General features: G+C 41.7%; 1 protein-coding gene across 3 annotated transcripts in view; it reads left to right on the top strand.

Annotated features, from left to right (window-relative positions):
* The window catches only part of elmo1 (engulfment and cell motility 1 (ced-12 homolog, C. elegans)), a 69,470-nt gene that overhangs the window by 36,422 nt on the left and 17,186 nt on the right, over positions 1 to 15,862 (top strand). For all 3 annotated transcript variants that reach the window (XM_029513692.1, XM_029513694.1, XM_029513693.1), the window contains one exon: positions 3,281 to 3,417. In XM_029513692.1, coding sequence (XP_029369552.1) covers positions 3,281 to 3,417 — 137 coding nt within the window. The remainder of the gene's footprint in view (positions 1 to 3,280; positions 3,418 to 15,862) is intronic.

Genomic DNA, 15,862 nt, shown 5'->3' with positions numbered 1-15,862 from the left:
ACCCCCATTTCATAGCAATTTTAGCAGCCTAAGAAGCACAAGTCATGGCAGGTGTAGCTTCTAATATCCACAAACATCTGCTATTTTCACAAGGTAAGAGCAACAATAGAAACAGACAAGATGACTTCATAAAACAGACCACCCGAGGAAGAAACTGTAGTGATGCCCTCAACATCAGTTTGTACCGACATTATTAGTCAGAAAGTACAGTACATATCATGGACACAAATTTTTCAGTGTCATTGTCAAAGTTCTTTATCGTGCCATGTAGTTGATGTAGATTTCAGACACTCAATTAACATGCAGACAGTAAATATGATGATTTCAAGCACAGTTTTTGTTCAACACTAATAATACCAGTAATTGTAATTAATAGAAATGAAATATTTCTCATGTATATATTCTTTCTATTCACGAGTCATATGGCATGTTTCATCTCTTTTGCCCTTTATATGGAGACCTCAGATTTAGGTCGGGTATACCCGAACAATTTGGGGCAAATGTGCTGGGTTTGTATTTTCTCTCTGTCTTGCTGCAAAGCCTCATTAGTCAGTGTGTTGTTTGACTGAGTATTTTATCGTGTAGCACACGTTTAGCCTCAGGACTAGTCACTATAACGCTGCATTGCACTGGTTTAAAAAAAAAAAAAAAAATGGCCAGTTTGTGGAAAGCCAGTCTTAAAGTAATAGTTACCTAATCACAGGAACATGACTTTGCACTCAGTCAGTGCCATCTCTGTTAAGGCAGATAATGTTTTAAGTGCATTTGTTCAGTGTTGAGAATGATTCAGCTGTGACATTTCAGCTAGCTGGAAAGCAACTGCAACTCCAAAAAAGGAAGTACCACATTGTTGATTTGTGTCCCTGTTTGTGGACTTTTCATTTGAGAGATCCAGACAATATATTCAAACAATTGGTAATGCCTGAAGGCTCAGTCAAATATAGTGCCGGTCCATTAAGTGAGACTTATTTTTTGCTCAGTATTTGATTGCATTCAATTTAAAATAGATAGTGGTTAACTACTTACTTGAAGAGTGTATACATCCCCATTTAATGAACCAAAATAAAACTTGGGGCTCTTTGTATATGTACCCTTGAGAGTAAAATTCTAACATCTGGGTGGTATGAAATCTAGTGTGGTGGAGTGGAATTAAAGATGGAAAACACCATCCACATACTCACTACTCAGTGTTTTCTTCTTTGGAGCCTGCAAAAAGGCTGAGCAGCTGCGTCCAGATTGCCTCTGTTAAATTATTTCCTCAGCGTGGGTGAAATTGTTTGATTTGTTTGATGAAATATTCAATGATCCACACTTTGTAGCCATTTGGGTTAGGTTGCAATACGGGTATTCTAATGCAGAAAATGGTTTGCAAACTATTTTGAGCATCAATGCACCATAATGTGTGTTTGCCTCATTGTTGTGCTGTTGTAGGTCCTGCTGAGCCCTGCAAGACGTAATAAAACTGCCTGCAACTCAGCAGGCCTCGCAAAATCTCTGGATGGAGAAATCTCTGCAGAGCCACGAGACTGCTCATTGTCTATATCTCCCAAATAAGTCTTGACATGTAATTCTACTCACCTTGCCACCTCAGGGCTCTGTTGAGCCTATCAATAAACATTTCATTTAGCTCAGAGGTCACTCGAAACCTCAACCCTAATAAGAGGTTTTGCTAGCCAGCTGAACAAGGTATTTGATTGAGGAAGTGTGTTGTTTGTTTGTTTTGTTTTTTGTTTTTTTTCCCCTCTTGAATTTACCCATTTTCATTTCTTCCCATTTTTCTTTTCTGTCCCTGAGGGTTAGTGTAGTGTTGACTTAGCAGCCAGTCAGAATTTTGTTTTGGCTCACTTCCATTAGTTTCTTGATTGACTATCCACACCAGTGGCACCTCCCTTTGGATTTCTTCTCCTCGCTCTTCCTTCAATCTCCCATCCATCGCTCCAAATCAAGGCTCAGGTCGCTGTACCCGTGGCTGTGAAGTTTCAATTGCTGCCTGACCTCTTTCATCCAATTTCATGGCTGCTCATGGTAGGCGGGTGCCCCTGCTGCTTTGCTCAGAAAGTCTTTAAATGAACCAACCTTTGGCACAAGGCACAGCATTCATCTCAGCAAGACAATAGGATGACAAATTTACTTTAAATTAATGTCAAGCCTTCTTATTGTACCTCTTGGTTAATATGGTCAGTACACTCAAGAGCACTGGCTTCCCTTTTTCTCTTATTTTGGTTTCTAACACACCCTCAAAGAAATAGTGGGGATTGAAATGCCATTGTAGATGGCCAATAAAGAAAGAAAATGAAAAATCGCACTTTAATTCAGCTGGAACAGTGTACGACACAATCTGTCTCAGAGGGTTATTTTGTGTTAGAAGTTGATGAGGGCCTAAACTTTCATTACCACGCAGTCTTGCTTTATTGTAGCAGGTTTCATCCAATAACAAACACATCAACCCTTTGCCATGTGTCTAATGAAGCCTCGGAAAATCCCTCGCAGGCCAGTTATATTATCTCCCATGACAGGTCTGTCATCTCATATTACTCTGCAGTCCTTATCTTCTTGAGACTGACATATTTAGAATATGAATTTAGTATCCACGCACCTGATTGATTATTCTTTAAAGCTTAAGGGTCAAATGATCTTGTTTGATTATCAAGCACATTTGCCAATATAAATGTAATTCACAACCTTTTAGCAGCAGTTATATAATGACTTCATCTGTGGCCTTTGTGGTATTTGCTTGTGTGTGTATGTGGGGTGAGGTGAGGTGAGGGGCTGGTTTCTTATTAATGTGTAGGTATATGTACAGGTGCACTGTTCAGGAGTCAAGGTCGATCTTTGGGATTTTTTTTTTTTTTTTAAAATTCTGCTTAAAGGTGGACAAGTGCAAGAATGGCAAATGCATGCAGCCAAAAATCCACTTCACATGTATATTTGCTACATCTCACTTTCCCTAAAAGTCACTTTGCTGTTTTTCTGTAGTATCTAAAACTCCTCCACCATTCACTGTTATAGTTACAACCAGCATGTCTAACGTGATCGCAACTCCTTAGCTTGTTCATGGACTCATTCCTTATGTCCTGCAGTGAATTAAACCCAACAGAATTGATTTATTCTTTTAATTTCCCAAGAATTAAACTGTTTAGTCATTATTAATGGTACTGACTGCAAGTAATTACACTTAGATATGAATCATTTACAAATACAATAGCAAGCATGCAGTGGTCTCCATCAGAGGTATCAGCTTTCTGCTGTAGTTGACAGTCGTTCTGTCTTGTGCCCGCAGCCAGTGAAAACTGCCATGACTTCCACCCCATGTTCTTCACCCACGATCGCTCCTTTGAGGAATTCTTCTGTATCTCCATCCAGCTGCTCAACAAGACCTGGAAGGAGATGAGAGCCACAAGTGAAGACTTCAACAAAGTATGTGGGAGGTTTAGCTGAATAAAAACACTTTGTCCCTGTTCCCTCCACACACCAACTTTCACCCAGTTTTGGGTTTCATGTGCATTCAAACTGTGAAAGTGACAAATGTAGGATGATGCCTTTATGCACACAATCCTTTAAACACTTGCAAACTTAATATGATGTGATGTTGATGGACCCAGCTGAGACATACCCAGGAACATTTTACAAAATTGCAGCAAGTTTTTTTTTAATTGATGCTGTTTTGCACCAGATATTCTAACCCACTACCAAGCAGTAACGCCGTGTAGAGCAGTTGTTTTTCCATCGCACAGCAAAATGTAATAGGTGATGAAAGTGAGGATAAAAATAATAAATCTTTTTAGATGGAGTTTCTGTTATTTTAAGTGAGGTCCCACGTCACTGACTTTCTGTTGTGTAGCCACAGTCTCACAGCTCACTCTCAGTTACAACTGTGATGATAATTTTTTCATCTTCTGTCACCTACTCGGATGACACCTACATGCAAATGTCAGTCCTGGTCACATTTAAGGGTTTCATTTACAAGAGTGCAAATTGAAATAGGGACCTGTGTACATCTTGAGGGCTTTTTAGATTTTGAATTGTTTCTCTCTCTCACACACACTCTGAAATCCAACTGCCTCCATTGGCTGAGTCACTGATTAGGCATGTACATCTTTATTTGGAGCTCATTGGAGTCTGGATGAGGATGAAAAACATCCTGTAAGCTGGCTAATGTTAAGTCAGCTCACACAGGAAATATATTTGTGTGCCTGGCCAGACCGTGATAGTAGTGAGGTGTTTTATAACAGATACTGTTTGTTGTGTATTCAGTTGGGCATCAGTTTATGCAGTCAACAGATGCTGGCTGCCTTTTTCCTCCTTTGTCAAACAAATAATAATTATCTTATGGTGTCAAACACAAATAGACCAACACAAGCTACAAGCCAACCCATGTCCAAGTCGCTGCTTACACAGTGATAATTTGTTCTCCCCGCTGCTCGTGGCTTTGACCAGCATTGGAAAGGTGTGGTATGTGTAAGTGAGTCAGTCCTTGATTCCTAATTTTTTCTGCAGGTACTCTCCTTTCAGTCCAGTATGTTACGCAACATTAAACTGACCCTCTAACTGCTAGATCAGATTTCAGAAATACTTCTTTCATAGTTTTCACTTTTCTTTTCTTTTCATTGTAAATGGAGTGATGGTGAGGTGACGCTGCAGTTGCATCATCCTTTGTTACTTCACTGTTAAGTTAATTGGAGAAAAACAGCAGGGTGAGTTTCCTAAGCCAGTCTGATTAACAGAAGTTAGAATTCTGTCAAGCTGCAAGCTTTCACAAAGGAAATAACTCAGCAAATGAAAATGTATTGTTGAAGTGATAGCCTTGATTCGATGAAAGAATCTGTGAAGGACCATGCTATACTCTTTTAGCAGTTGATGGGTAAGCAGTAAAAGCACCTAGGCTCCAGAGATGTCCTCACCACGACTGTATGTGCATTTATCAACTCACTAAAAGCTTTCCTGTGAAATAACTTGAGTACAAGTACACTTTTCATCACATGAACTCAGAAATGACTTTGTGATGTGATCATGTGATTTTTCAGTCTGTTTACCTGATGCTCCGAATTGCTGTAATAATGAGTTTCCTAGATGATAAATATAGCAGATGGAATGACTACCTAATCTCATGTACACTTCCACTTCTAGTTCATCTTGCAGCAAGGACGCCACACACACATTCTGTGCACACACACCTCCCCGGGCAAGGAATCCTTCTACCCAACCCCATCCTTCAAACCCCTCCCGCAAAGGCCAGAGTCATTTTCGATTGAGTTGGGATAGATGATGCTTCCCTTCCTTCTCCCCCCTGCCTCCAACTAACCTCATCTTTCATCACACGCTACCTTGGGAGTTTGAAATCCAACAGCAGCTTGTCGATAGTCAGGCTGTTTGGTCTCCAGGGCTTCCTATCAGTTAAATGGTGCGTGTGGAGCTCTGCGCTTCCAGGCCCAAACACAAAGGCTCAGTTTGTAACTGCTATGAACTTGGAAACGCTCCGGAGACATCAGCCCCTCTGATGATGTCTGAAAGTTGTCATTTTCTCTCAAGTTCTGTCGCCAAGAAACCAAGTTGTTTTCAAATTTAATGTCTCTGTGACAATAGAGAGGAACACATCCCAAAGATGCACACAGTGAAAGCTGGATTTAGATCCCAATAAATCCTGAGCCTAAGCATGACCACATAAGCAGAAGAGCATAAATTTTAAGTGCTTTACAAAGCCAACAAATCAAGTATTAAAATGAGGGGATGAAGAAAATACAAATCACAAAAAGAAACATTTAAAGTCAAGTCAAATGGGTATTGGGGGGTCTTAAACTTTCGCTGTGGTGTGAAGCAGAATATATGGGGGTTGTAATTAGTGTTGAGATTTGTTCAAATGAAGTTTCTCAGAAGTGAGTATGATTCAGTGAATGCAGAGTGAGGGGGAATTGAATAATTTAGACCACATTCGGTCGACTGGGATGCACGCACTTCTCTGACTCATGATTTAGCCATGCACCTTCAGATCAAACTGACATAGGTCACAATAATAGCTATGGCAGGACTTTGGAGTCAGTAACACATACAGAAACGGTTACACGACAGAGCTTCAAGCATCAATTTTAATTACAGGGATCGTCCAATTAAATGCCACCATTTGCTCATTTTAACTGGACCATTGAATTTTATATTGGTCCTGGCCTGTCTGAGGCGATCAGTCAGGTAATTGGTTATTGGTGTCTCAGCCGACTATGAAATTTATAGTCTGTTTTTTGTGGCTCCTTCCTAAAAAATTGCCGCTCAGTGGGAAATGGTAGTTACACTGTGCACAAATATGTTTTCTGTTTTGATAACCAGAGGATTTTTTTTATATTTCTCTGTGACCCAGCAGTACAAAGGGTCGGAGCTGTACAAAGGGACTGATCAATAGGCCTATCAAAGAAATCCTCTCTATTTCATTAAAATGCTCTCTGAGTCCTGCCTCACATTCGAAAACCACCTTGGCTCTGTTGTAAAAGGACTTGTATGTTCCTGTAATGTGTGAATGTATAAATGTCACCATTCAACTCCTAAAATGCTCCCTGTAAATAGGTAGATATCCTCTTTAGGCTGTGAAGGACGATGATAAGCTGTTTCAAGGATAGTTCTGAGGGCGTCCACTTCAAAACAGCAGCTATTGTACGGATGGATTTCCTTGCAGCTCTGACAGTCATTGCCTGATATGGACAGCCCTGAGCTTTCTGAGTTCTTGAATCCAAAAAACAAACAAATAAATAAATAAATGAAACGTCTCAGGTGGAGCACTACGCTTCCAGTGTGTCTAAACTGGGTGTGTAAAGCGCTCAGGCCTACAAGTGTGTTAGCATGCCCTGATGACTCTCTCAGCTTCTGGTTCTTAACGGATGACCAGGTTTCTGTCCTGTCCACACACAGACATTAACAGACACTGGGTCTTAGAGGAATGCATGGTTATTTAAGGCAGAGACAGAGGCTGAAATTTCTCTGACTATCTCACACACACACACACACACACACACACACACAGTTTATGAAAAAACCCACTCAGTATTCTGTCTTTTTTGCTTTCTAAATATGTTTAGTAAACGATATACTTACAGAGAACAAGATGTGTGCGTGTGTGTTTATGCTGTGTGTGCATGATCTCTGTATGTGTGTGTGTTTAATGGAGGCAGGTCTGATGCTCCCAGGCCACAGCTCTGCCCATCAGCAACCGTTTCCCCTGTTTCCATAGCAACCCCTGTCCAATTACCACTGCTGCGTTGCACTGGTCTCGCTCTGGTTCTGTGTGATGGAGCCACTTCTCTACTGCATGTAGGCAGGCTTGTGTATTTGAGCATCAGTCTATCAGAGACTCTGTTTTGTACGGTTGCTTGTCGTCTCTTCATCCAAACATCTGTGCCGAGAGCTTCTCCTCCTTCTCTTCTTCCCCACAGGAGAAAAACAAAAGCCTCTGACTCTGTCTGCTCAGGAGCTTGAGGGGGAAAGAAAATCTCTCACCGATGTAGTGGCTTGCAGCCACTCAAAATACCCCTCCTCCTTCTTCTCCTCCTCTCTCATCCCTCCCTCCCTTCCCCTCTAAACCTCTCTTTCTCTCTCTCTCTCGGTACACATACACGTACACACTTATCATGTGATCCACTTGCTGCACCACTATTGGCGTCTCTCATCATGGCGTGTGTCCAATCAGGACATAAGCCCAGAGATCAACATAAGCGAAGCAGAGCACCCTGGCTGATGCTCTTAGAGTCACAGAGGGAGGGAGGAAGGCAGATAGTGAGGCATCGAAAAATATAGTAGTAGAGGGGGAGATAGGTAGAATTTGTCAGAGGGGAAGCAGGAAATCTTCTTGTTTAAAGATAATATGCTAATAAAGAGTCAAGCAGGAAAACTGGAGGAACAAATAGCCAAGACAGGAAAGCAGAGGAGGTAAAAGGAGGCGGCACACGAGCTGTGCCGACAGACTAGTCTTCCTTTATTGTGGTTAACGCTGAAGCTAACTGTCCACAATCAGCGTGACTGCTCTTCCAAGGAGCCATCTGCTCCCCGTCCAAGCCTGTCTCCCATCGAGCACTCAAAACTCCTTTTCTGGCAGAAGCACAAGGATTCCTCTGTCACTGTGGAGAGTGTCACACCATACTTGGAAACATGGAGGTGACATGTAAGTATTAAGAATGGAAGTGAGGATGAGAAAGAGAGGGTGGTGTTCAGTTAGCATGTATGGATGGAGTGAGGGGTGGTGTTAGTAAGGGAGGAAGTGTTTGTGTTGTTGCCTGTCTGCGGAGGAGGAGGAGAAGGGGAGGGAGAAGGATGGAGTGAGGTAGAAGAGAGGAAAAGGCACGATGTGATGAAGAAGATGGGACCGAGCAGAAGAGGAAGAGAAAGAGCTCTGTAGACTCAGTGAGGCGTAAACTGGTTAGACAAGGACCCAGATCGCAGTCTTTTCATTAACACACACATTTGTATAATCTGTTAGATTACAATTTCACCCAGTCTCAGAAACGCACACCCACGGCTACATGCATGCACACACACATCCCCTCATTATATCCCAGGCATCATCTGTATTCCAGTGTACAGTGAGAGTGTGTGCGCGTGTGTGTGTGTGTGTGTGTGTGTGTGTGTGTGTGTGTGTGTGTTTGTGCATGCAAAGTGGGGGGGGGGGGTTGGGCTTTGTTGTTGTGAATGGGATTACTCCACCAACACCCAACATTTGTTGCCAGAGGAATTCAATGCCACTATTGCTCCTGTCCTCTCCTCACTGTGTCTCTCAGCCTTGGATAAGCTTCAACCGGTGTTTTGCCAGAGGGGTTGGACACAGGATTAGAGTGAGGTCAGTCCCAAGCTGTAGAACAGGAGTTTATGAAATACTGCCACGGCCGGATTTTTAGATCAGATTAGAGTCAATATGTATTGCTATTGTACACAGGGGAAGTACTGAAACAACAGAATGGAGTTCAGCTTCTAATCAGAAATGCAAAAAGCAGTCAAATGCAGAGTGATGTGCATATATGTTGGGACATGTAAATAGCATTGAGGTTTGTATGTGAATGCATGAAGATGCATCCAATATGAACAGCAGCTCTCGTGTGTGTGCACAGGTATAAATATAAATAGGTTGTGCCGGTGTAATATAAGTATTGTTAGTAAATACTATATTTAGAATAAAAAAAAGCTGGATATAGACATGTCTATACACCACAGGTCACAATGTCATGGACAGTGTTGTTGATGTGTGTTGGTGTGTGGGACTGTAAACAGTCAGGTAAATGTATGTGCAGTCTGGCAGTAGTAAGTGTGTGGGTGACTGAGAATCCTATAGCGCCTCCCAAAGAAGAGGAGGGCAAACCATCTGTGATGGGGTGAAAAGTGCTTTTGACAAATCTGCACTGATACATTGCCTACAGTAGTTTTGGCCACCAGTGAGGTCTTCTGGCCAGGGTTCCAAGAGAGATTTAGAGATTTGGACATCCAGAAACTTCTGGACACTGAGAATGGGGACGAGAGTGTGTACAGTTGTTGTTAGTGTTCAGGGACAGATTGATGCGGACACGCAATGTGACCATTTGCTGGATTTCCTGCCTGTGGGCCGTCACATCGATCTTGCTAATAAGGATTGTACAAGTGTCCTGGTGTAGATGAAGGGGGGCTGGAAATGAGGGCTCAGGAAACAGCCCAGTGGAAGGTTAGTGGTCATTTTGAGGGTTGTGAAGGACTTGGTACTTTTAGTTAGAAGGTCCTGTATCCAACTATAGAGGAAGGTATTGATGCCCACATGCCCATTGAGTCTTGTGATAAGTTTGGGGGAGAAGATGGTGGTGAATGCAGAACAGAAGTCCACAATGGCATTCTCACACTGGTGTTACTGCAGTCCAGGTGGGAGAGGGCGGGGTCTAGAGCAAAATAGATGCTATCGCTGCATACTGTTACGACAGTTGTCGAATTGAAAGGGGTCTAGTATATCCACATGGAGTCTTCTGCATCCATTGTATGGAGTGTAGTTCTTTGCAGAAAGTTGAGTGATAAATTTATTCCCTCTTCCATATCTATTCATTCAGTATAAGCTGGCATCCTGAGACAGTTTAGTACAGGAAACCAGCATCTCCAAAGCGCTCTGAATAAAGTGGGGAATAAAGCTTCCCCTCTTCTTTTTGTCATTTTTTTAGTCATACAAAAGAAAAAAAGCTAACAATTACTAGTGTGCTTTTACCAGACTATTTGACAGCTAGGCTAGCCTCAGTTTTTGCTAAACGATTCTAGTTAGCTGTCAGATGGATTGAGCCACACATCTTTTCTCATTTCACAAAATGTCAAACTATACCTAATCATAAAAGAAAGAGTAAAATGTTGAAGGCTCTTTCCTAAACGGTCAAATGCTCAAAGTGCCTCTGAGCAGAAACCTTGGCCGTAATAGGTCTCTCTGAGTGAGTACTTAAATGAAGTGACCCAGATGTAAAGCAAAGCCCCATTTGTTATTGGTATTCAACATTTCTGCTGTGGCCTGGGGTGACACAGAGGAGAGAGGATAATCTGCTTTGTTCAGCCACGTTGAAGACTGACCTGTCCCATGTGAGATTATTCACACAGAAATCCTCAAAAGCCCCAGACTCTGTAGCTGAGCAACCCTCTCATCAATGCTCAACGGAAGAATAATGTCATGTAGTATTAGTCTTTATGTGCCTGCAAATCAATTAAGCCCCATACATATTGATACAAATGGTTTCTAGCACTGCTATTTAGCAATACAACAGTTCCTCTACATTGCCAGAAGGTTAACATGAATGCATACATAATGAAATGGGTGCTAGTGCATCCAGTCAGAAGTGGTGTGACAGTAAAGAAGCCAGTCCCGGCGCCAAAGGTTTTGTTGTGGATGTGTTTGGATTTCGAGGAAGCAGCTTGGGACAGTTGGCAGAAGCATCGCACATGCTGCCATATGTTAGCAACCATGACTGCTGCTGTCGTGCCTTGCATGAACCGGTGCATGGCTTACCGATGTATGGCTTGTATGAGGACTCACTAGATCAGCCCCTCCCCCATTCCTCTCCTCTCCTGCTTCGACCTGCTGTTTTCTAATACTGGTTTCATTCACCCCTCGATCTTTCCATACCCCTCTTTTTTCCTCCCAATCTATTAAATCTCTTTCTTTTTGTCTTCCCTTTGCTCTCTTTCTTTTCCTCCTTTTTATTCTTGTCCCTCAACCCTCCTCCACCTCTATTGTTGAATTCAGACAGGCTATTTATATCTTTCTGCCTGGCTGCCTTACCTCCCACTCCCTGAACAAGGTTTGCTTTATTGTTTTTGCACGTGTATGCGCACTTGGGCAGTGCACAAATTTATTCCTCTATATGCGCCATAACAAATCTGTGTATGTGTGGTGTTTTCTCCTCTCTTATCCTCTGTGTGTGTGTGTAGCAGGAGTAGTGGGTGACTGCCAAGCTTTGTGTCTATGCAGGGACCTTTTTTCACTGGTGTTTGTGCGTGTGCCTAGAGGAACATCTCTAATCTCAGGCAGCGTTAGTCCACTCACGCTGAGAATACAAAAGCTAAGATCACTAATCAGACCAAGTAGATCGTGATTCATTAACATCAAACTGTCAAAGTTGCATGGGCAGAGATGCCGAGCTAACATTTTTGCTTTGTTGTGTATTGAGATAAGGATGTCATGTTGTCTCCTGTCCACCACAACTAACTGGAAATCAGTTAGAAACAAATTTTGTAGTCTTCTAATATCGTTCTTTATCCATGTATTCATTTATCTATGTCTGTTTCTTTATAAATAAGTGAGCATTGCTAGGAAGATGTGTGCACATTTTTATATGTGGTCCACAGTGTGTAACTGACAGATTGCGTAGAAGGAAAAGACCCCACAAAGGTGTTTTGTGGGTGCAACTTACTGTGGATACATGATGGGATATTGCATGCATCCACAATAGTGAGCCTTATCATTGGTATCGTTTGATTTATCTTTGAAACTGGCTTTAAGTTGAAGCATTTTATCTGTTGGGGTGTGGGGGTGCTGATGCAAGTGAGGAAGGGCGACATACACGAAAGGTTCTCTGTCTTCAGTCATGGTGATTTCTTGATGGTCCACCGTCTTCCATCAGCAACAAAAAGACGAGCAAGTAAGGGTCAAATCCACACCTCTGTTGGTTAAAGTAGCTGATGCTTAAGACCAAACTTGCGAGAGTAGCACTTCGCAACAGCTAATATTATAGAATGCTATGTGGGTTACACTGGACTGTGCCAAGCTTGCATTTTTTATTTATTCATTTATTATTATTATTATTATTCATTTATTTTTTTACTAAAATCCTGGTAGGATCAGAGAGCTGGGCCACACAAAATGCATTTTAACAACGTTCTTAATTGCAATGAACCGGCCAACATAACCTCCTCTTCCCTTCAGTCCCTGAATCCTGTTATACGCTGTCAAAATCAGCTCTCTGACAGCCAAAGTGGCTGCACACTGTTGAATGTTAAAATTTTCGGTCTGAAAATGTGCTAAGTGTACTAAATGGATGATTTGTGCATTTTTAATGGGCAGCTTGAATGACTTTATTCCACCAGTTCAGCTCCAAAAATGTGTGAGAAAGAGATTTTTCAGATGGTCTTCCTATCCAGAAATTATGCATTATCTCTTGACTCCATGATGGAAGTTGTCCCTGATGAGGCAAATCTCATATAATGAAACTCCTGTTTTGATTTCCTTCAGTCCATGTTCAATCACAGACAATTTGCTCATCCCTCTGGTGCAATTAATGCTCATATTTTTTGCAACAACTCTGTCATAATAAAACACTAATTAATTTAATGCAGTGCACAAACCAAGGTCAGCGCTTGGCTTTCATCAGTGTTTCTTGATGGACGAACCGTAAGTAGCTGTTTCCAGGAAGCTTTTTCTCTCCAGTCATCCATATGGACTGTGCTGCAGTTCACATGGAGCTGGTTGTTGAAAAAGAGCTCCTCTGACATTTTGTCTAGGCGTGCAGTACTGGGCCTCTAAACATGGCAACAACAGCTGGCAGCAACAGCCTGCGTTGACCTGCACCACTCATGCAGAAGGAGGAACGGGACTGATGGAGGGAGGTGGCCAACTGGGTTTAGTGTGTGTATGTGTGTATATATATATTCTCTGCATTGGTGCCTGTTCATACTGTATGATCCAAGTACAAGAGAGAATGAATTAACGTTTCTGCAATAGTTGTATGTGCGTAGAAAATCTGTCAATCTTGGCTTCAGTAGAGTGCGTGATGTTCCCTGGTGTTCTTCAGTGCTGTCAAACAGGACTCGTAGGTATTCACTACCAGAGGAAAGGTGTACCTTTCTCTGCATTTCTAACTTAAATGTATCTTCTTCAGCTCTGTCTTATTTTTTTTTTAATTATCCAGACAGTGAGTCCTTACATCAGAGCCATGGAGGGTAGATACATAATTGAAATTTTAATGGATGAAAATGGTGCCTTTCCACTTAGATGCTGTCAGCAGTCTTAACCCAGAACCATGACAGGGCTGTCAAGAAAATCTAACAAGAAAAGCTGAAAATACTAAATGGAATCTGGGAGTTTGGCTGCTCTTGGCAGCATTAAGTGCTCTTCATCCTGTCTGTAATGGCAGCCCGACAGCCTCCTTCTTGCTATTCCATACTATTTAATGTGGTCATCATTAACAAGTCCCATCAACAATCTTAAAAGTGCTTCAGGTGGAATTGCAAACATGTGGAATAATGCTGTGAAACTTTGAAAGATCAAAGCTGCAGCTAACAGCTTTTGTATCATATATACAGATTATTTTCTTGACGAATGAATTAATGATCAAAACAAAATGGTAAATCTGAACAAATGAAAATTGCTGAGCATATTCTTTCCCAGTTCCCAGGATAATGCTTTTACATTGCTTAATTCAGTCTGAAAATTAGTTTTCCAATTAATTTGCTGTTGGTAGACTGAGACATATCTTGTAATTAATAAACTAATTATTTCATTTAAACTGGTGAGATGGAAACATAGCTATTTCACTGCTCTTCATGATACCCATGTTGATTCTGTCACATTTAACAGTCCTTACTAAGGTGAAAGCAGTTCCACCACCAAAAACAAATAATTGTGTAGCCCATGTCATCACCTCTTTTGTGTTACTTACAAATGTCATCTCTGTTTCCATCATGTCTGTCACACCCTTGACACCTGACCCGCACAGCTGACGCACACAGCATCATGCACTGTTGTTTCAGCTGAAGCCTTTTCACGTTAAATCCAGAGGGAATCATTTGATCACACTGGATTGTGACCAAAGCGAAGCCATATGTGTTTGTGTGTTTGCTGTCAGATGGAGATCTGTGTTTTGTTGTGCCTCCACCAAACGTCCCGTCGCACAGACCATGGGGGTGATGGATAGCAAAAACCGGCACAGTTGGCATTGTTGGCATAGATTAATGTCACTACTGTTTCATAAAAAGAAACCAGAGGGAAGCTGTGTCTGTGTGTCTGCATAGTGTGTGCACAAGCAAGAGTCATGTTGTTAATGCTTGATTTGATCCAGTGTAGACTGCACTCTATTAGTGTCACCGTTGTTTAGTGTTTGGGGCCATTTGATCATTTAACAACTTTAATACTGATAACAGAAGCTTTGTCTATAGTTTGACCATTCATCTTCAACCACAAATTTGTCCTTTTTTCTGTCAGCTTCCAAAACACATCTTAGAATTTTTATTCAGCACATTTTTATCAGCTTCTAAATTTAATACAAACCAGACCAGACTCCCCTCATTCTGTACAACATGATAAGGAACAATCCTTTCACATCCTTTCATATCCATCTGTGTGGCATTGTTTCATTTTCAGTGACATCATGGTTAACTTTGAAAGAGATAATTATTAACTGAGCATGTGGCATAGGAGGTAAAATGGAATTACCATTTCAGTAACGGGAAAATTGAGTCTCTGTATTCTTTGTCTTCTCTGTGTTTTGAAAGCAGACTCCATTACAGAAGTTAACGTTCATGTGCTCCTGTGTGAATTCGCTTTTTTATATGTTTGCATGTTTTGTCTGCTTCAAAGCCTCAAATGCACAGATGCCCTTCTACGATGATTCTCTTAGCTTCATGTGAAATTGACTTTTTGATTGCCTTCATAGAGTCTCCACAAAGTCATTATTCTGTGATTACCACCTTATTATTTGCCCACAAAAGAGCCTCTTCAGCACATTCTCCAGATTTCTTTCACCCAGGTTTGAGTGGCAGTTGAGCATTTGACTGACAGCTGGTAAATGATGTCATTAGCATCTTCTTAGGTAAATGGAGCAGGAGCAACAGTTGATTGGTCCCCAAGAAGGGGGCGGTAATTTGTTACGGCTGACACGTTGTCAATGATGGATGGTGTTGCGACTCTGGGAAAGAAGTGCTGCCCAACTGTCCTGTTTGAGCAGAAACTGAAAGGAACTGATGAGGAGCTCGAGGATAAAGGAGTGCTGCGAATGAGTTAGGGCAGCCATCTCATTATTACATGTACTAGATGGCTCATGGGACGGTGTTTAATTGCTTTTGCTGACACTTGCTCTGGTATTTAACATCCCTGCAATGGAGCTACAAGAAGAACGATGGCCTGCTGTCTGGTCGAGATTACTGAGTGTTAGAGGGAATGTAGCAAAAGACAGAAATAAAGGTGAACAAGATAGATACAGTAAAACTTGGATCAACCAGAATAGAAGCAGAAAGACGAATAGTCATGCACTTAGACCATCCAGCTATGTGGCTAAGGTGAGGTCAGTGCAAAACTAAACCTAAATTTAACCTGAGAGAGAGTTTGTTTCAGCACTGACATCACCTCACCTCCACCAAGGTGCTCTCTGCGCATTAAAGAGGAGGATGGAGATAAAATATTCAT

Source organism: Echeneis naucrates, chromosome 11, assembly GCF_900963305.1.
Source record: "Echeneis naucrates chromosome 11, fEcheNa1.1, whole genome shotgun sequence".
Lineage (NCBI taxonomy): Eukaryota > Metazoa > Chordata > Actinopteri > Carangiformes > Echeneidae > Echeneis > Echeneis naucrates.
This window is presented reverse-complemented; position numbering and strand designations above follow the sequence as displayed.